This window comes from Chiloscyllium plagiosum, chromosome 10 (assembly GCF_004010195.1).
Source record: "Chiloscyllium plagiosum isolate BGI_BamShark_2017 chromosome 10, ASM401019v2, whole genome shotgun sequence".
NCBI lineage: Eukaryota > Metazoa > Chordata > Chondrichthyes > Orectolobiformes > Hemiscylliidae > Chiloscyllium > Chiloscyllium plagiosum.
This window is the reverse complement of record NC_057719.1, coordinates 58,910,265-58,934,478: the sequence shown is the minus strand read 5'-3', so window position 1 is coordinate 58,934,478 and position 24,214 is coordinate 58,910,265. Positions and strand designations below refer to the sequence as shown.

Sequence of the window (24,214 nt, the reverse complement as noted above, 5' to 3'; positions counted from 1 at the left end):
TACATTGCAATGACCATTTCCAGTAAGGGAGAATCTAATCATTACCCTTTAACATTTAATAGCAACACGACTACTGAATCCTGCATTGCATCCTGGGGGTTACTATTAACTAGAATCTGAGCAGGATTTTCGACATAAATACAATAGTTATAAGAGCAGGTCAATGGCTATGAATACTGCGTGAATAACTCACCTCCTGACTCCCCAAAGCCTGTCCACCATCTACACGGCACAAGACAGGAGTGTGATAGAATGCTTCGCACTTCACTGGGTGAGTGTGGCTCTAACAATGTTCATGAAGCATGAAAACAATCAGGTCAAATCAGCCTGTTTGATTAGAACCACATCTTCAGACTTCCCTCCCTCTACCATCAATGCACAGAAACAGTGCAGTGTACCATTCTTAAAATTCATCAAGGCTCTTTAGACAGCACTTACCATCCCACAAACACAACATTGAACATAGAACAATATAACACAGGAACAGGCCCTTTGACCCATGATATTGTGCTGAACATGATGCCAAATTAGACTAATCCCATCTGCCTGCCCTTGGTCCATACCCTTCCATTCCTTGCATATCCAAAAGTCTTTTAAATGCCCCTATCATATCAGCCACCACACAACAATCTAGAAGGATAAAGGTGGCACATGGGATGATACTACCTATTATTTCCTCTCCAAGCCAGTCGCTATCCTGTCTCGGAAACATGTTACTGTTTCTTCAGTGCCACAGAGTCCAAATCCTGGAACTCCCTCCCAAAATGGGTTTATCCACACTAAACGGTCCGCATTGATTCAAGAAGCCAGCTCATTACCACCTCAAAGGCAATGAGGAAATGCTGGACCAGCCAGCAATGCTTTCATCCCAAAAATGAATAACCAACAAATTGTCCAGAAGATCAGCTAATTCTTGACAGGGATTAAGATTGGAACTTTAATCAATGCAAAAATATACTAAGAAAGACATAGTGAACTGAACATCAAAAATCAGTTTTTCAATTTTGTTTCAAATATTTGTATACCTTCTGATACGCCTTTGCCCGGCATACATACGCTCTTGTTGAAGTTGGTTCAACCTTTAAGGCATTTGAAAATTTACGGATTGCTTCATAATAGTAGTCCAATTTTAGAAGATAAATAAGCCCAAGATTTATATGAGCTAAGCAAATAGATCTGGAATTAAAACAGAAACTAGATTAGCCATACAGAAATGGCTCTGATTCAATAATAATAGGATGTAAGCATTTTATGTATATATGTTAGCATTCTGACCATTCTGAAAACCCCCTTTTCATTACTCAGCAAACTATCACCTGTGTTATTCAGATACGTACCTGAAATTAGTCCTCTTTACTTGGTCTTCTGAATTCATCAATACTCTACAAGTAATGTTTTTTTTGCTGATTTATCTTCAAAATATGAAACATTTTGAACTCCACAGTTCACTAACATGCATTTGTGACCATCCATTAACATGCTGGCATGACTCAAATAATTTCGGCTTTTAAAGAATGAAGAATGTCAAAAGTCAAAAGTGTGAAAAGTAGATTCCAGCTTTTTGACAAGCAGTAGCTGCTCATTTGTCTGATTTTAATCCTCAATATTAACAGTATGTACTGGAATAAGTCAAGAAGAATACCAGATAAAGGATATGTGACGTATAACTAATTAAAATAGTTCCTGTTTAAATCCTGTACAGTTCATAGGTTAATTGGAAGGGAAACCTAGGAGGGAAAATGAAGCTGGAGGAGTAGTTTTGGGGAACAAAGAAGGGGCAAAGTAACAAGTTAGGTACTTTACATCAGTCCTCATGGTGGAAGACACCGGTAGCATTCCAGAACTTCAAGAGTCAGAGGGCTGAGGTGAGTATAGTGATCAGCAATAAGGAGAAGGTACGAGAGAAGCTAAAAGGTTGGAAGGTGGTTAAATCACCGGGACAAGGTGGATTACACCCCAGTGTTCCAAAGGAGGAAGCTGAGCAGATGGTGGAGGCATTGGTAGTGACCTTTCAGGGATCACTGGAGGCGGGAGGGTCCCAGAGGACTGGAAAATGGTGAACGAAACACCCCTGTTTCAGAAGGGTGGGAGGCAAAATACAGGAAATTGTAGGCCGATTAACCTGACCTCAGTTGTTGGTAAAAATTTTACAGTCCATTATTAAGGATGAGATTGCAGATTACTTGGAAATCCTATGGCAAAAATGGGCTGATCAGATTGGCTTCGCCAAGGGAAGGCCATGTCTGACAAATCTTTCAGGAAGTAACAAGTAAGTTACATAACGGGGAGCCAAAGGACATGATCTATTTGGATTTCTAGAAGGCATTTAACAATGCGTCACACTAGAGGCTGCTAACTAAGAGCTCATACTGTTAGGGACAAGAAAGTTGCATGGTTAGGGGATTAGCTGACTAGCAGAAAGCAGAGCGTGGGGATAAAGAAGTATTTTTCATGATGGCAGCTGGTGACAGTGGAGTTCCACTGTGATCAGTGTTGGGACCAGAACTATTCACATTATGTATTAATTATCTGAACAAATGAACTGAGGGCATTTTTGCTAGGTTTACAGATGACACAAACATAGGAAGAGGAACAGGTAATGTTGAGGAAATGTGGAAGCTGCAGAAGGACTTGGACAGGTCTGGAAGTGGGCAAAATATGACAGATGGAATACAATGTGTGAAAGTTTGAGGTTGTGCACTATGGCAGGAAAAATAGAGGCATAGACAATTGCAAATTGCATTCAGTAGAATCAGTAAAGAATATTTAAATTGTTGATTTTAACAAAGGTGAATCTCTCAGAGTTACTAGTCATATCCCCAGAATATTTGGCAGTACATGCAGTCCCCAAGGTCTTTCACAACTTTGGCTTCCTGAAGAAGGGTTTAACTCCTTTCCCTCATTTAATCATTAAATGGTCTTTAAAAGTGGCATTATTTATCTTAGTTCCACAGATACAATTATCACCAAAAAGACACAATTATAACCTCCTTCAGTCAGCTCATGATGGTTCTGATGGCATATGTTTCATGCAACTACTCAGTTACACCACTGTACACAATATGGCTGGCGCTGGTAAAATAACATCCACCTCCTCCATATATTTGGGTAGCTCCCGCAAGTCATCCCATCACTTGGGAGAAAGTGAGGGCTGCAGATGCTGGAGATCAAAATTGAAAAGTGTGAAGCTGGAAAAGCACAGCAGGTCAGGAGCATCCAAGGAGCAGGAGAATCAACATTTCAAGCATAAGCCCTTCATCAGGAATTTTTTGCTGCAGCTTATGCCTGAAACATCGATATTCCTGCTCCCCTCGGAAGCTGTCTGACCTTCTGTGCTTTTCCAGTACCACACTTTTCAACATTTCCCATCCCTTGTCTGTCTAGCTGGAAACACTGAAGAAACCATGTGTCTGTTCTGACCATAAGTTGGAATCTCATCTGGCAACCTGGTGCTTCTTTGTGGTCTCTCAGATTCCCATCGCTAAACCATCATCTCCCAGACTTCCATCACCCAACTATCAACTCCCAGAACAGGACCTCACCTCCCATCACCTAATCATTAGCTCCCAGATCATTCATAACCTCATAAGCTCAGGAATCTTCCATCCATGGCCTCCAATCTCGTAGACCCACAACCCCCCACTGCCCAGTTCTACCTCTTACCCGAACTCTACAAACCTGACTACCCTGGTTGACCCATTGTCTCGGCCTGCTCCTGTCCCACCAAACATATCTCTTCACATCATTCGGGACACCACCCACACTCTCCACCTCCTCCATGACTTTCATTTCCCCAGCCCCCAGTGCCTCATCTTCACCATGGACATCCAGATACACATCCATCCACCACAGCGAAAGCCTCCAAGCCCTCCATTTCTTCTTCTCGTGCCAACCCAACCAGTGCCCCTCCACCAACACACTCCTTTGATTGGTGGAACTGGTCCTCACCTTCAACAACTTCTTCTTTGAATCCTCCCACTTCCTTCAGACCAAAGGGGTACCCATGGGGATTCACCTGGGCACCAGCTCTGCCTGCCTCTTTGCCGGGTAGGTGGAACAGTCCATCTTCCGCAGTTATATTGGCACCATCCCCCACCTTTTTCTCCACTACATTGATGATTGTATCAGCATCACCATAAGCACCCATGAGGAGGTTGAACAGTTCATCACTTTCATAAAAACCTTCGACCCTGACTGTAAGTTCAGATACCTCCCTCCCCTTCCTGGACCCCTTTGTCTCCATCTCCAGCGACAACTCAACACGGACATCACATTACCAGAAATACATCTCCTCCCAACACCCTCTCCTGTAAATACCTTATCCCTCTCTCACAATTCTTCCACCTCCGTAGTATCTGTTCCCAAGAGGAGCAAATCCACTCCAGGATATCCCAGATTACCTTCTATTTCAAGGACTGCGATTTCCCCTCTCAAGTGATCAACAATGCCTTCCAGCGCCTTTCCTCCTGCACCTCCGCCCTTGAACTCCACCCCTCCAACAGCAACAAGGATAGAACACCCCTGGTCTTCACCTTCCAATGCATTTAATCTGATACAGTGCACTGTCTTCTGCCATTTCTACTGCCTACAAACAGACCCCACCATCTGAGATATATTTCCCTCCCCACCCCTATCAATGTTCTGAAAAGACCATTCCCTCCGCGTCTCCCTTGTCAGGTCCACACCCCCCACCAGCTCACACCCTACTCCTGGCACCATTCCCTGCCACTGCAGTAAGTGCAAAACCTGTGCCCACACCACTCCCCTCACCTCTGTCCAAGGCCCCAAGGGATCTTTCCACAACCAACAGAAATTCACCTGTACCTCTACCAATGTCATCTACTGCATCTATTGCACCCGACGTAGTCTCTTCTACGACAGGAAGACAGGACGCCTTCTTGTAGATCGTTTCAAAGAACATTTCGGGACACCCGCACCCAATAATCCCCCACCCCGTGACTGAACAGTTCAACTCCCCTTCCCACTCTTTTTAGGACATGCAGGTCCTGGGCCTCCTCCAAGGTTAAACCATTATCACCCGACACCTGGAGGAAGAACGCCTCATATTCACCTTGGGATCCTGCAACAACACGTGATCAATGTGGTTATCAACAGTTTCTTCATTTCCCCTCCATCCCCCATTTACCCAAACCTACTCCCACCCTCCTATATATCTTTCAGCCCCTTTCCGCGCCTCCACCCCCCTCCCCCACGACATTCCTGAAGAAGGGCTTATGCCCGAAACATCGACCCTCCTGCTCCTCGGATACTGCCTGACTTGCTGTGCTTTTCTAGCGCCACACTTTTTGATGCTTCTTTTTGGTAGTCAGCCTCAGTTTTCCTAGCAACCTTTGTCAGGGCTAATTTCTCTGAGTCTCAGAAGTATGAGGCCATGGCCAGGCAACTCCCCTTCCCAGAAATCTGGAGCTATTGAGTTTCAGTTTCAAAAATGCAGCCTTTGCAATCATTTTATCACACCCTGGATTAGCATTACGACAGAGAGATGCAGCAGAGATTGCTGAGAGGGCAAATTTTGTACAGCATCCTCTGCCAAATTAAAGCCAGACAATGCAGATGGCTACAAGCTTCTTGCTCGACCATGACAACAGCTGACTGGAACGTCAGCCAATGTATTTGGCATTAGCGTGGCATTCCCTTCGGCTTTCTCCTGCATATCATTGCTTTGAGATCCTAATGTGAAACTCTTTTATCTGAACTGTGACCTTGCCCTCTGGTGAGCTGGCAAGCCAAGCATTCTTTGACACTGGCCTCATTACTGCCACGCATGCAACATTGTACTGATCAAAATTATATAACACTCATGCAGCGTCAATATCTGAGCTGATGGATGCAAAGGACAGATAAATGCCAAGGCATTGTTATAAATGTTGCTTTATTCTTTCTCTCCTCTCCTGGCTGGGAAATGACAGTTCTTTGGTATCTGTAATCAGAAAGTCAGGAGTGGAGAAGCTTTTATGAAATAAGGGAAGAGGGATGGCGAACAGGAGGTCCATAGTACCACTAGATGCAGCTCACTCATAATACCTGAAAGAGCTGGGAACTGCAAAGTGCTGCAAGGCTGGAGCAGATCACAATTATCACTGTTCTCAGCAATTCTGGGAGACACGGACTCTGTAAAGTCAGCCTCAGGATAAGGAAGATCACTTGCCCCATTGAAGCTATCATGCAGGTGTCCTCCTCCTCTGCCAATGCTGCTCTGCTCTTATTTATTTTACATCCCTTGTCCCGCAATAGAAAGGATACAAGTCAGTGCCAAAGCAAAATGCTGCAGAGGCTTGAACTCTGAGATGAAAACAAAATTGCTGAAAATATTCAGTTTGTCAGGTAGCATCTATGGAGAGGAACATCATCAGAAGTCTGTGATTGTGTGCATTATGCTTGGGGGTGTGCTTACAGCAATAGCATTGAGTAGCCTCTTCTCATTCAGTGTAGCTTCTCTTAAGACTGTCTTAAGCTGACTGCATCACATGCCATTAGCACTGAGTGTTTAAATTAGATTACTTACAGTGTGGAAACAGCCCCTTCGGCCCAACAAGTCCACACTGACCCGCCGAAGCGAAACCCACCCAGACCCATTCCCCTACATTTACCCCTTCACCTAACACTACGGGCAATTTAACATGGCCAATTCACCTAACCTGCACATTTTTGGACTGTGGGAGGAAACCGGAGCACCTGGAGGAAACCCACGCAGACACGGGGAGAATGTGCAAACTCCAGTCAGTCGCCTGAGGTGGGAAATGAACCCAGGTCTCTGGCGCTGTGAGGCAGTAGTGCTAACCACTGTGCCACCATGCCACCCACCGTTTAGCTCCATGCTATGCACAGTGGCAATCAGCAGAGTATTAGAGCCCTAAGACACAATTATGTATGTGAGGCTACACCACAAAATATGGTTGCTGTTTATCTTCACCTTAATATAGACATATTCTTGCATAAAATAGTTTTAGACCCCATGGAAAAACACGAGGCAGCACATTCCTGATATAGGGCTTATGCCCAAAACATCAATTCTCCTGCTCCTCGGTGATGCCTGACATGCTGCGCTTTTCCAGCACAACACTCTCGACTCAGATCTCCACCATCTGCAGTCCTTACTTTCTCCTCCTCGACTACATTTAGAGCACTCTATATAGTTTTGGTCACTGTAATATACAAAGGTTGGACAGGCACTAGAGAGCGTGCAAAGAGGAGTAAAACATTGATGCAGAAATGTGCAGGTCCACATTAGGAAAGATTGACAAGATGGGTTGATTTCTCTTTAAAAAAGAATACCGAAGGGTCTCTAAATGCAGGTTTTAAAATTAATGAAAGGCTTTGATGAAGTGGATGGAATGTTTCCTCTTGTGTGAAGGAGCTTAAATAGAGATTATCAATATAACGTAGGCAAAAAGTAATCCAATAAGGAATCCTTCAACCAATGAGTGGTAAGTATGTGGACCACGTGCGACCACAGGGAGTGGTATAATTGATTAGCACAGATGCATTTGTGAAAGCTGGACATACAATTGGCAAAGCAAAGTTTAGATGGAGGACTTAAGTGAAGAAATTTGGAAGGAGGCACAAATAGCAAATAAACACCAGCGTGGACTGGTTAAACTGAGCAGCCAATTTCTGTCCCTGTAATTCTCTGCACTTCAATGCAAATCTTCTGGAATGATTTCCCATCAGACTTTCACATTCATTTGACATAATGCCTTTGTTGTGATTGGAGCCAGGTACACCTCATTGTCAACGAGATTTCTGATTGGGTTTGTTAACCTGGGCCAATCAGGAAAGCCTTGGCTGACCAATATTAACCAGAAAGTTAGGGTGCTGCACGCAGCAGTCCCCTGCAACCGCAGATTGCGGTGGTTCACGGACTCCCAGCCCAACTGCTTGTTCTGTGGCGCTGTGGAGTCCGTGGACCATGTATATATTGGGTGTGGGCGTTTGCACTCCCTTTTTGATTTCCTTAAAAACCTTCTCCTCTGTTTCTGGCTGCACTTCAGTCCCAGGCTCCTGATCTTTGGGCACCCGGTACGGAGGAAGGAGGGCAGGTCTGAAGACCTCCTCGTGGGTCTGCTCCTGGGCCTGGCCAAACTGGCCATCAACAGGTCCAGGCAGCGGGCCGTGGAGGGGGTCGTTAAGGCCGACTGCCTGCCCCTCTTCCGCGGTTACGTTAGAGCCCGGGTGTCCTTGGAGAAGGAGCACGCGGTGTCCACCAACACCCTGGAGTTGTTCAGGGAGAGGTGGGCGCCGCAGGGAGTGGAGTGCATTATTTCTCCCTCCAACTCTATTTTGATTTAGTCCCTACCCTTCACTGTTTTGATCACACAGCACTGCCCTTTGATGTGAAGGGCAGTGTTTGTCACTGGCCACCCGGGTGTTTTCCAATCTTCCTGGTGGTGGAAATTGAATAAATATTCGTACACTTTGTGTCTTTCACTGTGTCTCACACCTGCACACACACAATGGGTGCTGGGGAAAAAAATAAGCACTACCGCACTTAGGTGGTAGTGTGGGGGTTTTAAAAAAAGAGAGGAATGCTGATCACACAGCATTGCCCTTTCTCGTGAAGGGCACTGCTTGTCACTGGTCACTCGGGTGTTTTCCTATCTTCCAAAAACAAAAAAATATTAACCAGAAAGTTATATTGGATGTGGCCACTTGCACTCCCTTTTTGATTTTCTTAAAAATTTCCTCCTCTGCTTGTGGTTGCACTTCAGTCCCATGTTCCTGATCTTCGGGCACCCGGTACGGAGGAGGGAGGGCAGGTCTGTAGACCTCCTCGTGGGGAGGCCAAACTGGCCATAAACAGTTCCAGGCAGCAGGTCGTGGAGGGGGTCATTAGGGCTGACTGCCTGCCCCTCTTCCGCGGTTACGTTCGAGCCCGGGTGTCCTTGGAGAAGGAGCACGCGGTGTCCACCAACACCCTGGAGTTGTTCAGGGAGAGGTGGGTGCCGCAGGGAGTGGAGTGCATTAGTTCCCCCTCCAACTCTATTTTGATTTAGTCCCTACCCTCCCCTTCACTGTTTTGATCACACAGCACTGCCCTTTGAGGTGAAGGGCAGTGCTTGTCACTGGCCACTCGGATGTTTTCCTATCTTCCTGGTGGGGGAAATTGAATAAAGATTCATGCACTTTGTGTCTTTCACTGTGTCTCACAGCTGCACACACACACCTTGGAAAAAATATTAACCAGAAAGTTATATTGGATGTGGCCACTTGCACTCCCTTTTTGATTTTCTTAAAAATTTCCTCCTCTGCTTTTGGTTGCACTTCAGTCCCACGTTCCTGATCTTCGGGCACCCGGTACGGAGGAGGGAGGGCAGGTCTGAAGACCTCCTCATGGGTCTGCTCTTGGGCCTGGCCAAACTGGCATAAACAGGTCCAGGCAGCGGGCCGTGGAGGGGGTCGTTAGGGCCGACTGCCTGCCCCTCTTCCGCGGTTACGTTAGAGCCCGGGTGTCCTTGGAGAAGGAGCACGCGGTGTTCACCAACACCCTGGAGTTGTTCAGGGAGAGGTGGGTGCCACAGGGAGTGGAGTGCATTATTTCCCCCTCCAACTCTATTTTGATTTAGTCCCTACCCTCCCCCTTCACTGTTTGATCACGCAGCATTGCCCTTTGATGTGAAGGGCAGTGTTTGTCACTGCCCACTCGGGTGGTTCCCGCTGCCTGGACCTGTTTATGGCCAGTTTGGCCAGGCCCAGGAGCAGACCCATGAGGAGGTCTTCAGACCTGCCCTCCCCCTTCCATACCGGGTGTCCGAAGATGAGGAGTGTGGGACTGAAGTGCAACCAAAAACAGAGAAGGAGGTTTCTTAGGAAATCAAAAAGGGAGTGCAAACGCCCACACCCAATATACACGTGGTCCACGGACTCCACAGCGCCACAGAACAAGCAGTTGAGCTGGGAGTCTGTGAGCCACCGCAATCTGCAGTTGCAGGGGACTGCTGCGTGCAGCACCCTCCACCCCAGATTCCCGAGAGAAAGGGGGAGGACTCCCACGTAGAGATCCCTCCACTGGGGATAAAACTGTTTTTTTTTATTTTTAAAATTTTTTTTTCGGCCCCACACTACCGCCTAACTGCCTGCCCCTCTTCTGTGGGTATGTCAGAGCCCGGTTGTCCCTGAAGAAGGAGCACGCGGTATCCTAAGAAGGGCACTGCTTGTTACTGGCCATCTTGGTGTTTCCTTTCTTCCTGGTGGTGGAAACTGAATGAAGATTCGTACATCTGTTGTTTATCACTGTGTCTCACAGCTGCACACACACAACATGGGTGCTGGGGAAAATATAAGCACTACTACAGTTAGGTGGTAATGTGGAGGTTATATTAAAAAGAAAAAAGTGTCAGGAGTTCTGTTCATTCTAATAAAAAAAAGGAGATTATGTTGGGTGTGGGCGCCTGCACTTCCTTTTTGATTTTTCTAAAAACCTTCTTCTCTGTTTCTGGTTGCACTTCAGTCCCACGTTCCTGATCTTCGGGTACCCTGTACGGAGGGCAGGTCTGAAGACCTCCTCGTGGGTCTGCTCCTGGACTGGCCAAACTGGAGGGGCTCATTAGGGCTGATTACCTGCCCCTCTTCCGTGGTTATTTTAGAGCCCGGGTGTCCTTGGAGAAGGAGCACGCAGTCCAGCAACACCCTTGAGTTGTTCAGGGAGAGGTGGGCGCCGCAGGGAGTGGAGTGTATTATTTCCCCCTCCAACTCTATTTTCATTTAATTCCTGGCCTCCCCTTTACTGTTTGATCACGCAGCATTGCCCTTTGATGTGAAGGACATTGCTTGTCACTGGCCACTCAGGTGTTTCCTTTCTTCCTGGTGGTAGAAACTGAATAACGATTTGTACACAGAACTCCACAACAAAGCCAAGACTCGGCTGAAGAGTGAAACAGTTTACCAGGATCTGGTCAGCAAGCCATTGCAGTTGCTCCTGGTATGTGGACTTGAGACAGCAAAGGTGTCCCACAAGGCCTAACTTGAGTAAGAAAACTCGTGTGGCGCTGCCCAGGAGAGTGCACACGCTAGAAAGTCCCCCTACACATGGGCTGGAGCAATTAAATTGCTTAGTGACACCCAATTTGGAACTGATTAAAATTAACATTTAATTAAATGGTCACCCAGTTCCCATGGAGGTCAATACCGGCGCAGCTGTATCTGTGGTTGCAAGGCCTGTCTGTAACAAGATTCACTCAGGACTCCAACCTTTGATCTTGCGCAAGACCTCAGCCAGACTGAGAACACACACTGGGAAATGGTTGCAAATGAAGGGTACGACATTGGTTCCAGTCTTCTATGAGAAGCAGTTGGTGCAGTCACCACTGCTGAAAGTAAAAGGCTCAGGCCCAAGCCCATTGGGAGTAAATTGGTTGAGAAAGATTCACCTAGTTTGGCTCAACATTTTTTGATGAGAAAATGGTTGCCTTGATGAAGTCCTAGTGAAATACCCAGGAGATTTTCTGGAAGGGCTTGGGACTATCAAAGGGGAAAAGCTACTTTACATATTGACCAGGAAGCAGCTCTGTGATCTTGCAAGGCCCACCCAGTGCCATTAGTAGAGTAAGAAATCAGGAGCTTGGAGAGTAAACGAATCATGAAACCAGTACAGTTAGCAGAATGGGCAGAACTGGTCATACCGATTGTGAAGCCTGTGGGGATTGTAATCAAACAGTTAACTGCTTCTCACTGCTGGATAAGTACCCAATCACTCGCATTATGGACTTGTACGCAAAGTTGGCACGGGGGCTATCCTTTATGAAGCAGGACATGAGCCACGCCTACCTGTGATTGTATCTGGATGAGGAGTCCCAGAGTTATGTCACAATTAACATCTATAAAGGTTCATACCAATATAAAAGGTTGCCATTTGGGGTATCAGCGGCCTGCACCCTTTCCAGCAGATCATGGAAAACATCTTACAAGGGCTACCCAGGTTGCCATTTACCTGGATGATGCACTAATAACAGGGAAGACCAAGAAAGAGCACTTGAAGAACTTGCACATAGTGCTGAAATATTTCTCTCAGGTGGGTGTATGCCTTAGATGAGAAAAAATATGTGTTCACGGTGCCCCAAGTGGCCTACTCGGGTTACAGAGTTGATAAAACCAGGTTATACCCATTGGAAGAGAAAGTGAGGATGATCAAAGGAGCCCCAGCTCCCACGTCTGTACCAGAGCTTAGGTCTTTCATTGGGTTAGTAAATTATTGCAGAAAATTCATATGTAACCCGGCCTCCATCTTGGCACCTTTACACCTGCTATTGAAAAAGGGTCAGCCTTGGATATGTCCTCATAGCCAAGAAGCAGCCTTCAGGGAAGTGAAAAAGCAGCTGTCGTCATCTAAGATGTTGGTCCACTACAATCCAAAGCTGACATGTGAAGCCTCCCCATATGATATTGGGGTAGTGTTGGCTCATGGGTGACGCAATGTGGGGGAACACCCAATACCATATGCTTCCTGGACTCTGGCTGGCAGTGAACGCAAGTATACACAGGTAGAGTAGGAAGGTTTAGCAGTTGTCTTTGGCGTGAGGAAGTTCCACCAGTACCTTTACAGACAAGAATTTGTCACAGTTACAGATCACAAATCCCTGCTAGGGTTACTGAAGGAAGACAAGTCAATGCTGCACATAGTGTGTGGTATCATATTGCAGCAGGCCTATACTCTCATAGTGTGCAAGTCCAAATCAGAACACCATCCAGGAAGCCAAGTGGCTAATGCCAATGCCTTGAGCCACCTCCCACTGGCAGACATTCCACTGGCGGTGCCTCCCATGGAAGAGTCCGTTTTGGTTTTAAACTTTCTGGACACCCTTCTGGTCACTGCCGATAATATTACACAGTGAACAGAAAAATCCTGTTCTAGCGAAACTGAAACAGCTGGTGGTAATGGGGGAAACAGAAGGGCCATCACAAACAGGACTGAAACCTTTTTGGACCCAGCAAGACCAGATTACCGTAGAGGATGACATATTGCTATAGGGAGCGAGAGTGATTGTCCAGAGTAAAGATCGCCACCAGCTACTGACCAAATTCCATCGGGGCATCTAGGTGTTTCCAAGATGAAGATGCTGGCAAGAGCTATGTCTGCTGGCCAGGGTTGAATGCTGACATAGCTACTTTGGTAGGGCAATGCCCAGAGTGCCAACAAGGGCAAAAGTTGCCACCAGCAGTACCCCCACATTCGTAGGAGTGGTTGAGTAAACCCTGGACTCGGTTACATGTCTGTGACTATGCCGGTGCTTTCATGGGCTCAATGTTGCTGGTCATTATGGATACCCATTCAAAATGGTTGGATGTGCTTAAAGGTCATTCAACAAACTCAGGGGTGATAATTGAGAAACTGCGAGCATTGTTTGCGATACAGACTCCTGGAAGTTTTGATCAAAGACAATGGGATATTTACCAGCATGGAATCTGGTACAGATTTCCTACAGTCAGATGGCATTCAAACTGTCTCTGTTCCTGTTGGATTATAGGACTACAGGGATAGCTCCAGCAGAGTTGCCAATGGGAAAAGACTCCACACCAGGTTAAACCTGATATTCCCAGACCTGAGGTGGAAGAGTGAAATGGAAGCAGGAACCAAATGCATCCTCTAACTGAGAGAGACAATTTAATTCACGGGATGAACTTTGTTGCCAGAATCATGGGAATGGCCCTTAATATGTACAAGGCAAGGTTGATGCAAGGTCAGGTCCCGTGACTTACAAACTTCAGGTAGGTGATACAGTCCTGAACAAACACATGGATCACCTGAAAGCTGCTACCTCACATATGGGGCAGGCGCAAAACATACCTAGCCCCTCAGAACAGCCTGAAGGCCTGTCAGAAACCGCAGGTACTCCCCCTCCATCTAGTGTCGAGGACATTTCAGAGTCTGAAATGGATGCAGCCTCAGTACCATTACCGCCGGAAGAAGGGGAGGAGACCCTTCTGAGACATTCCAGATGGAAGAGGCATGCCACAGTTTGACACTCACTGCCAATGTCTGAGTCTGAGTCAGAGGAACCAGAACTAGGGTGAAAGCATCACAAGAGAAGTTACAAGTGAAAGCCCCACACCTACATCCCTGGACCTGGGATGGAGTTGGGGGGGGAGTTATGTCGTGATTGTCCCAGGTTAACAACCCTAATCAGGAAAGCCCTGGCTAACTAATATAACCTGGAGGTTAGTATCTCCTCAGTTGAGGACAGACTCCGAGCTGGCTGGCTACAGCCAGTGTACTGTGCGGTAATATATGTGACTTGACATTGGCATCTGTGCAGTTACTTCAGCATTGTTGCTACAGCTTTCAAATGAGCAGGATGTAACCACATTCCCCATCAGATCCAACATACACACTTAGCACCTGAGCACTGCTGTTCACAAAGAGATTGCAGGGAGCATGAGACTATCAGTGGTTTCACTCCATTGGAAAGTGCATTTGAAAATAATCTTTGCAGAAAGACACTGTGGTTTTTGTTCAGATTAATCCTGAGCTGAGCTGTGTTATAGGATGTGATGGTCTGCAGACAGTTTGCAAGGTCACACATTATGACATCTACTGAAATGCCATCAACTTGTGAAGATACACTTTGGTCTGCTTAAAGCTTGCAGATATCCCAATGCAAAGAGCTGTCCACAGCCAAATGTTGTGGAGTGGTGAAATCTAAGCCCTCAGCTGATGTGCTAAGGCACAGGATGGTTAAACACAAATGCTCAATGCAGGAATTGCATAGTTTTGGACCCTCCTATCAATACCATCCTGCTGGATTGTAAAAACTGAGGCTGTCTGCATCAAGAAATGTTTAATGTAATAGTAGATGCAATCTGTTTTAAAAGTACTTTTGAGTGTGATGTTCTATGCTTAAAAGCAAATCAAGACTACATTGTGTAAACTGTCACAGTTTAATTTTACTGTCAGCATCTTTACACATCCTATCAGACACTGCACCACAAAACTGGCCATGAGCACACTTTTTATGTCTTATTCAATTAATTTGTCTCTGTCTTTTAAATTGACTTCACAGAGACAAAATTGTATTTCCAAGAGTTTTCTGTTTATGTAGTTATTTATTTTGCTTATGGGACAGTCAGCAGTTTAGTATTGTTGCAATAGCATGTAGAGCATACAAAACTATAGGTACGCATGTGTAATCTAACTGCTAAGGAAGAGGGAGTTATCTTACTTCGGAAAAGCAATTATCTGTCACTTAAAACCAAACTCTATTAACTTGTTCGTTTGTTCATTTCTTACCCAAACTGTATCAAATTCGATAATTTCAGCTTATTACTTACTGCTAAAAATTATTATCAACAGATAAATTTGTGTTGTAGTTTAGTCAAGTGTAAAAGTGCTTGGCATAAGGTATCCTGAACCAACACAGGCAAGTTTGCACATTATTTTGCATTTCAAGTCTTCAGAAGCTTGCAGATGGGAGAAAGGATCTGAAGGAGGTTAAATTGTGACAAATATGACTCAACAACAATGTTGTGATACATAAACTGAGGTAGCAACCAGTCTCTAGAAGACTGGAAGGCAGGCAGAAAGGAGACAACACATTAGATGAGATGGGAGAATATGCATTTTATATGTAGGCAGGAAGAAATCTTGGATTTTTAGAGTTCCAAATATAAGGAAAGAAGGAAATATAAGGAACTATGTACTGTTCAAATTGTGGATAAAATAGTTACTGCTCAAATTCTTTAAATTTTATATATAAAGTGACTTTGGAAGTCATGAGTACAACAAGCCACAATGTACCATATAACAAACGTAACTCTTTTTATAAAAGGAAAAGAAGTTGCTTGCCCTAAAATTTGGAAGACAATAGACCATATGAAAACAGCCACGCATTAATAGAATACTGTTTATTCTTTTCAGTCCATTTCAACATCTTCTGTCCCTGCGCAACCATCCATCGTTTCATGTTTTCTAGTGGTTGTACATGTGAGTTGTTGTTTTCCTGGTTTTTATGTCTGGTGGTTCCTGGGACGATATCGCTCTGGGCAGGATGTTTTTACTCTGCACCAGTCTGCTGTTGTGTTGGTACTTGAGCTACCAAGCCTAAACAAGGGTGATTGCTTGAGGACATACTCCATTTAACTTTGCTGCAGTGAGTGTTGCTGCTGTGCTAATTGTTACCATGAATCCATTGGATTTGTTAGGAAATAGTTCACATCTAGACTGATGGTCAGTCAGTCCTCAGTTCAGTTATCAAAATCAAATCTGCCTCAGCTGCTGTATGCATTGCTACTTTTTCAGAGCAGTACATATGGCAAATAGCAGCCATCTATACCTTCAGAATGACAACCAGAACTGAGTCAGAAAATATTTTCATTTAGATGGAAGCAAAATTATGAGGTGTATAGTTCTTTTATTGGCATCCACTATCACAAATTGAAGGTCAAAAATTGTTAATCTACAGTTAGCTATTCCCAAAGAATTAAATTGTTCTTGTTCATTCTCTGCAATGGTGTAATTAACTTTCCTAGTTTATGGGTGTTTTTTTGAAAAGTGATTGTTTGCAATGCTCTCATGTTTTCACAAGAACTGGATCATACACTCAGCTTGTCCATTGAAAATGGCAGTGAAAAGTGACAAGGGCCTTTTCCCCTAGGGTGGATGAGTTCAAAACTGGGGGGCATATTTTAAGGTGAGAGGAGAAAGATTTGAAAAGGAAATGAGGGGCAACTTTTTCACACAGAGTGGTTTGTATATGGAATCAGCTTCCAGAGAAAGTAGTGGATGCAGATACAGTTACAACATTTAAAAGACATTTTGATAAGTTCGTGAATAGGAAAGCTTTGAAGGGAGAAAGTCTAAGCACAGGCAGGTTAGATTAGTTAGTTTGGGAACATGGTTGGCGTGGGCTAGTTGGACTAAAGCGATTGTTTCCATGATGTACAATTATATGATGCTATGATTCTAAGAGCAGGCTATGCAAGAGGGTAGTAATATCTGGATTATTCCAGGTGCTATAAGCGAGTGAGAGTAGGAATAGGAGGATGGAGCAGATGAATGAATGAATGGAGCAGAGGAGCTGGTGAAGACGAGAAGAGTTAATATTTTTGGAACATTGGAAATTCTTCTGGAATAGGAAAGACCTGTATAACAAAGACAGATTGCACATGGAAGGGGATTAATATACTGGCAGGGAGATTTGCTCGGGTTGCTTGGGAGAATTTAAACTAGTAAGGGGGGTGGGGGCGCGGGGAGGTGGTGGTGGGACCCAAGGATCTAAAATTTGAATTTAGGCAACAAGTACATGTAGATTTTTATTAACCACAAAGTAGTTTTTCAATTTAAAAGAATACTATAAAATGGCTGAGAATACTGATTGAACCCTATGAACCTGTACTGCTGATTTGCAGAATTAAGCTGAAATTCAAAGATAAGAGATCAATAGAGTTTTCAATAAATGAATACTGACACATTAATTGACCATTCAAACTAACCTTGAACTGATACATGGCATGACAATTTACGTAAATAAGATTTCTTTTCCAAGAATACCATTGGATTAGCCTGTTGTCAATCATGTCACCATGTTACAGTTGATTGAATTTTTCTTGTAATTAAGAACTCTTTCCCAAAAAATATCATTGGATTAACTTGCTTTAAATCATGTCACCTTATTGTATGTGATTGATCTTTCTTGTAATTAAGATTGTATTATCTCTTAAAAAAACATATAAATAATGTGTAATTTTCAAATGTAATTGCGCAACTTCACCACGGAACACAGAAGCTTTAACCTCTGTGTTGCTGGATAGAATTAAGATACCTTAATTCAATTAACTAATGACCCTTGCTTTTTGAACAGACCGCATTTGTCGATTCTTCTGACCGATCTCGAACCAAGAGGTCCCTCTTGAGGGGTCTGAGATCTTCAGTGAGACTCAAGGAGATAGTGAGGAAAGGGATCAGTCTGAGACTGGTACAGTTGGAAAAAGGTGCAAGTCAAATAGTCAGGGCAGGCAGGAACAAAGCAGAGAACGGGGCAGATCAAACTGCATTTATTTCAATGCAAGAGGCCTAACAGGGAAGGCAGATGAACTCAGGGCATGATTAGGAAGATGGGACTGGGATATCATAGCAATTACAGAGATATGACTCAGCGATGGACAAGACTAGCAGCTTAAATGTTCCAGGTTACAAATGCTATAGGAAGGATAGAAATGGGGGCAAGAGAGGAGGGGGAGTGGCATTTTTGATCAGGGATAACATTACAGCTGTACTTAGGGAGGATATTCTTGGGAATATGTTGAGGGAAGTTATGTGGGTGAAACTGAGAAATAAGGAAGGGATGATCACCTTATTGGGATTGTACTATAGACCCCCGCAATACTCAGTGAAAATTGAAAAAGAAATTTGTAAGGAGATCTCAGTTATCTATAAGAATAATAGGGTGGTTATGGTAGGGGATTATAACTTTCCAAACATAGACTGGGACTGCCAGAGCAGTTTAGATGGTTTAATTGGAGAGGAATTTGTTAAGTATGTCCAGGAAAATTTTCTGATTCAGTATGTGGATGTACCTACTAGAGAAGCAAAACTTGATATACTCTTGGGAAATAAGGTAAGGAAGGTTTCTGGGTAATCCAAGATGGAGGATGAGAAAAATTTCTGGAGGTAACAGCTGCTCCTTTTTTGAGGTATTTTAGGTGCTGGAGGTGATTTCCTCAAATTCCAGGAGCAGCAATTACTGTTTTATATGCTGTTAATTTGTTTTGGAATTTTGGGGAAAAAAAGTCAAAAGAAAAGCAGTTTTAAAAGGGAGAAGAACAGACAAAGGAAGCACATAGTGAGGTCAGTGCAGGAGAGAGAAAGAGAGAAAAGAAACTGACACTGCCTTTGCTGGTTGAATTCATGTATCGCTGGACATCGGAGTGCAGCTGGGAAAATTAACAAACAGTGAAATTCACAACTGATATTGGAAGAACTGTTGGGTGAAGTTCGTAGCACAGAATCAGTTAAGTTAATTGTTGTTTTAAGTGTGGCCTACAGAAATTCTGCAGTAGTGAGTACAGTGGGTTCTTTCTTGATTATATGTTTTTGGAGATATGTCTCTTGATTAAACTTAAAATATAAGCCATAACTATTAATTTAATCTGGGGCAGTGATGGTAGAGAAATAAGACGGTGTTACTTTCTGGGTCTGTAGATTGTGAAGGAGCAAAAATAGCCTTTAGTAGAGTGATATGTGCTTCTTGTCAGATGTGGGAGTTCAAAGAGAGTTTAAGGGTTACTGCAGATTATATCTGCCATAAATGTTGTTGGTTGCAAATCTTATCAGATCGAATGGATCGGTTGGAGAGACAGTTAGAAACGATGAAGAAATTGCAACAACAACAGTATGTGATGGATGGCAGTTATAGGAAGGGGGAAAGTCTCAGATATAGTAACATAGATGGGGTAACACCAGGAAAGGTAAGAGAGATCGGCAGCTAGTGCAGGAGTCTTTTGTGGATATACCCATTTCAAATAGGTGTACTGTTTTGGAAAAGGTAGGGGATGATGTATTCTCAGGGGAATGTAGCACAAACAGCCAAGTTTCTGGTATTGAGAGTGGCTCAAATGCAACAAGGGATATGTCGGGTTCCAAGGGATCAATTGTGTTAGGGTATTCTCCAGTCTGAGGTACAGACAGACGTTTCTGTGGCCAGCAGCGAAAAAGCAGAATGGTGTGCTGCTTCCCTGCTGCCAAGATCAAGGATGTCTCAGGGAGGGTGCGGAATGTACTCAAAGAGGACAGGGGCCAGCAAGAGGTCATTGTCCACTTTGGAACCAACGACATAGGAAGAGAAGAGTCTCAATCTGAGACTGGTACAGTTGAGAACAGAAGTGAGTCAAACAGTCAGGTCAGGCAGGGTCAAGGTAGGATGAATAAATTCTGTTCTTCTCTCTTTGAAAACTGCTGTTGTTTTGATTATTTTTTGAGATTTTGAAGGAAGATTACAGAGAGTTAGGCAAGAATTTAAAAATGAGGTCCTTGAGAGTAGTAATATCTGGGTTACTCCCAGTGCTACGAGCTAGCGAGGGCAGGAATAAGAGGATAGAGCAGATGAATGCATGGCTGAGGAGCTGGTATATGGGAGAAGGATTCACATTTTTGGATCATTGGAATCTCTTATGGGGTAGAAGTGACCTGTACAAGAAGGACAGATTGCACCTAAGTAGAAGGGGACTAATATACTGACAGGGAAACTTGCTAGAGCTGCTCAGGATGATTTAAACTAGTAAGGTGGGGGAGTGGGACCCAGGGAGATAGTGAGGAAAGACATCAATCTGAAACTGGTACAGTTGAGAACAGAAGTGAGTCAAACAGTCAGGGCAGGCAGGGACAAGGTAGGACTAATAAATAAAACTACATTTATTTCAATGCAAGAGGCCTGACAGGGAAGGCAGATGAATTCAGGGCATGGTTAGGAACATGGGACTGGGATATCATAGTAATTACAGAAACGTGACTCAGGGATGGGCAGGACTGGCAGCTTAATGTTCCAGATTACAAATGCTACAGGAAGGATAGAAAAGGAGGCAAGAGAGGAGGGGGAGTGGCATTTTTGATAAGGGATAGTATCACAGCTGTACTGTGGGAGGATATTCCTGGAAATACATCCAGGGAAGTTATTTGGGTGGAACTGAGAAATAAGAAAGGGATGATCACCATATTGGGATTGTATTATAGACCCCTAATAGTCAGAGGGAAATTGAGAAGCAAACTTGTAAGGACATCTCAGCTATGTGTAAGAATAAAAGGGTGGTTATGGTAGGGGATTTTAACATTTCAAACATAGACTGGGACTGCCATAGTGTTAACTTAGATTAGATTTTTTTTTACTTAGATTACTTACAGTGTGGAAACAGGCCCTTCGGCCCAACAAGTCCACACCGACCCTCCGAAGAGCAACACATCCAGACCCATTCCCCTACACCTAACACTACGGGCAATTTAGCATGGCCAATTCACCTAATCTGCACATTTTTGGACTGAGGGAGGAAACCGGAGCACCCGGAGGAAACCCACGCAGACACGGGGAGAATGTGCAAACTCCACACAGGCAGTTCCCTGAGATGGGAATTGAACCTGGGTCTCTGGTGCTGAGAGGCAGCAGTGCTAACCATTGTGTCACCATGCCACCCAGAAGGGTTTAGAGGGAGAGGAATTTGTTAAGTGTATACTAGAAAATTTTCTGATTTAGTATGTGGATGTACCTACTAGAGAAGGTGCAAGACCTACTCTTGGGAAATAAGGCAGGGCAGGTGACTGAGGTGTCAGTGGGGAAGCACTTTGGGGCCAGCGACCATAATTTTATTAGATATAAAATAGTGATGGAAAAGGATAGACCAGATCTAAAAGTTGAAGTTCTAAATTGGAGAAAGGCCAATTTTGATGCTATTAGGCAAGAACCTACAAAAGCTGATTAGAGGCAGATGTTTGCAGGTAAAGGGACAGCTGGAAAATGGGAAGCCTTCAGAAATGAGATAACGAGAATCCAGAGAAAGTATATTCCTGTCAAGGTGAAAGGAGAGGCTGATAGTTATAGGGAATGCTGGATGACTGAAGGAATTGAGGGTTTGGTCAAGAAAAAGAAGGAAGCATATGTCAGGTACAAACAAGATAGATCGAGTGAATCCTTAGAAGAGTATAAAGGAAGTAGGAGTATACTTAAGAGGGAAATCAGGAGGGCAAAAAGGGGCATGAAATAGCTTTGGCAAATAGAATTAAGAAGAATCCAAAGAGTTTTTACAAATACATAAAGGACAAAAGTGTAACTGCTTTTACCAATACATTAAGGACCAAAGGGTAACTAGGGAGAGAAGAGGGCCCCTCAAAGATCAGCAAGGCGGCCTTTGTGTGGAGCTGCAGAAAATGGGGGGGATACTAAATGAATATTTTGCATCAGGATTTACTATGGAAAAGGATATGGAAGATATAGACTGTAGGGAAATAGATGATGACATTTTGCAAAATGCCCATATTACAGAGGAGGATGTGCTGGATGTCTTGAAACGCATAAAGGTGGATAAATCCCCAGGACCTGATCAGGTGTACCCTAGAACTCTTTGGGAAGCTAGAGAAGTGATTGCTGGGCCTCTTGCTGAGATATTTGTATCATCAACAGTCACAGGTGAGGTGCCGGAAGACTGGAGGTTGGCTAACGTGGTGCCGCTGGTGGTAAGGACAAGCCAGGGAACTATAGACCAGTGAGCCTGGCCTCGGTGGTGGACACATTGTTGGGGGCAATCCTGAGGGACATGTATTTGGAAAGGCAAGGACTGATTAGGGATAGTCAACATGACGTTGTGCGTGGGAAATCATGTCTCACAAATTTGATTGAGTTTTTTGAAGAAGTAACAAAGAAGCTTGATGAGGGCAGAGCAGTAGATGTGATCTATATGGACTTCAGTAAGGCGTTCGACAAGGTTCCCCATGAGGCTGATTAGCAAGGTGAGATCTCACGGAATACAGGGAGAACTAGCCATTTATATACAGAACTGGCTCAAAGGTAGAAGACAGAGGTTGGTGGTGGAGGGTTGTTTTTCAGACTGGAGGCCTGTGACCAGTGGAGTGCCACAAGGATTGGTGCTGGGTCCTCTACTTTTTGTCATTTACATAAATGATTTGGATGTGAGCATAAGAGGTACAGTTAGTAAGTTTGCAGATGACACCAAAATTGGAGGTGTACAAGTTCAAAGCTCCTTGAAAGTGGAGTCGCAGGTCGATAGGATAACGAAGAAGGTGTTTGGTATGCTTTCTTTTATTGGTCAGAGTATTGAGTACAGGAGTTGGGAGGGCATGTTGTAGCTGTACAGGACATTGGTTAGGCCACTGTTGGAATATTGCGTGCAATTCTGGTCTCCTTCCTATTGGAAAGATGTTGCAAAACTTGAAAAGGTTCAGAAAAGATTTACAAGGATGTTGCCTGGGTTGGAGGATTCGAGATATAGGGAGAGGCTGAACAGGCTGGGGCTGTTTTCCCTGGAGGGTCGGAGGCTGAGGGGTGACCGGGCATGGATAGGGTAAATAGACAAAGTCTTTTCCATGGGGTCGGGGAGTCCAGAACTGAGGGCATAAGTCTAGGGTGAGAGGGGAAAGATATAAAAGAGACCTAAGGGGCAACTTCTTCACAAAGAGGGTGGTAGGAGTATGGAATGAGCTGCCAGAGGAAGTGGTGGAAGCTGGTACAATTGGAACATTTAAGAGGCATTTGGATGGGTATATGAATAGGAAGGGTTTGGAGGTATATGGGCCGGATGCTGGCAGATGGGACTAGATTGGGTTGGGATATCTGGTCAGCATGGACGGGTTGGACCGAGAGGTCTGCTTCCGTGTTGAACATCTCTACTCTCGGTGACTGAGGTGTCAATGGGGCAGCAGGTTGGGACCAGCAACCATAATTCTATCAGTTTTAAAACAGTGATGGAAAAGGATAGAGCAGATCTAAAAGTTGAAGTTCTAAATTGGAGGAGGGCCAATTTTGACGGTATTAGGGAAGAACTTTCAAAAGTTGTTTGGGTGCGGATGTTCACAGGTAAAGGGACAGCTGGAAAATGGGAAGCCTTCAAAAATGAGATAACAAGAGTCCAGAGTCAGTCTGTTCCTGTCAGGGTGGTAGATGTAGAGAAATTGAGGTTTTGTCAAGAAAAAGAAGGAAGCATATGTCAGGTATAGACAGTGAATCCTTAGAGTATAAAGGCAGTAGGAGTCTACTTAAGAGGGAAATCAGGAGGACAAAAGGGAGACATGAGATAGCTTTGGCAAATAGGGTTAACCAGAATCCAAAGGGATTTTATAAATATGTTAAGGATAAAAAGGTAACTCGAGAGAATTGGGCCCCTCAAAGATCAGCAAGGCAGCTATGTGTGGGAACCGCAGGAAATGGGGCAGATACTAAATGAGCATTTTCCATCAGCCTTTACTGTGGAGAAGGACATGGAAGATATAGAATGTGGGGAAGTAGATGGTGACATCTTAAATTGTCCATATTACAGAGGAGGAGGTGCTAGATGTTTTAAACGCATAAGGTAGATAAATCTCCAGGACATGATCAAGCATACCCTAGAACTCTGTGGGAAGCTAGGGAAGTGATTGCTGGGTCCCTTGCTGAGATATTTGGATCATCGATAGTCACAGGTGAGGTGCCGGAAGACTAGAGGTTGGCTAACATGGTGCCATTATTTAAGAAAGGTGGTAAGGAAAAGACAGGGACCAAAGACCAGT

General features: G+C 44.4%; 1 protein-coding gene across 1 annotated transcript in view; it reads right to left on the bottom strand.

Annotated features, from left to right (window-relative positions):
* The window catches only part of ttc6 (tetratricopeptide repeat domain 6), a 212,846-nt gene that overhangs the window by 86,565 nt on the left and 102,067 nt on the right, over positions 1-24,214 (bottom strand). The window contains exon 17 of the mRNA XM_043698490.1: positions 1,026-1,176. Coding sequence (XP_043554425.1) covers positions 1,026-1,176 — 151 coding nt within the window. The remainder of the gene's footprint in view (positions 1-1,025; positions 1,177-24,214) is intronic.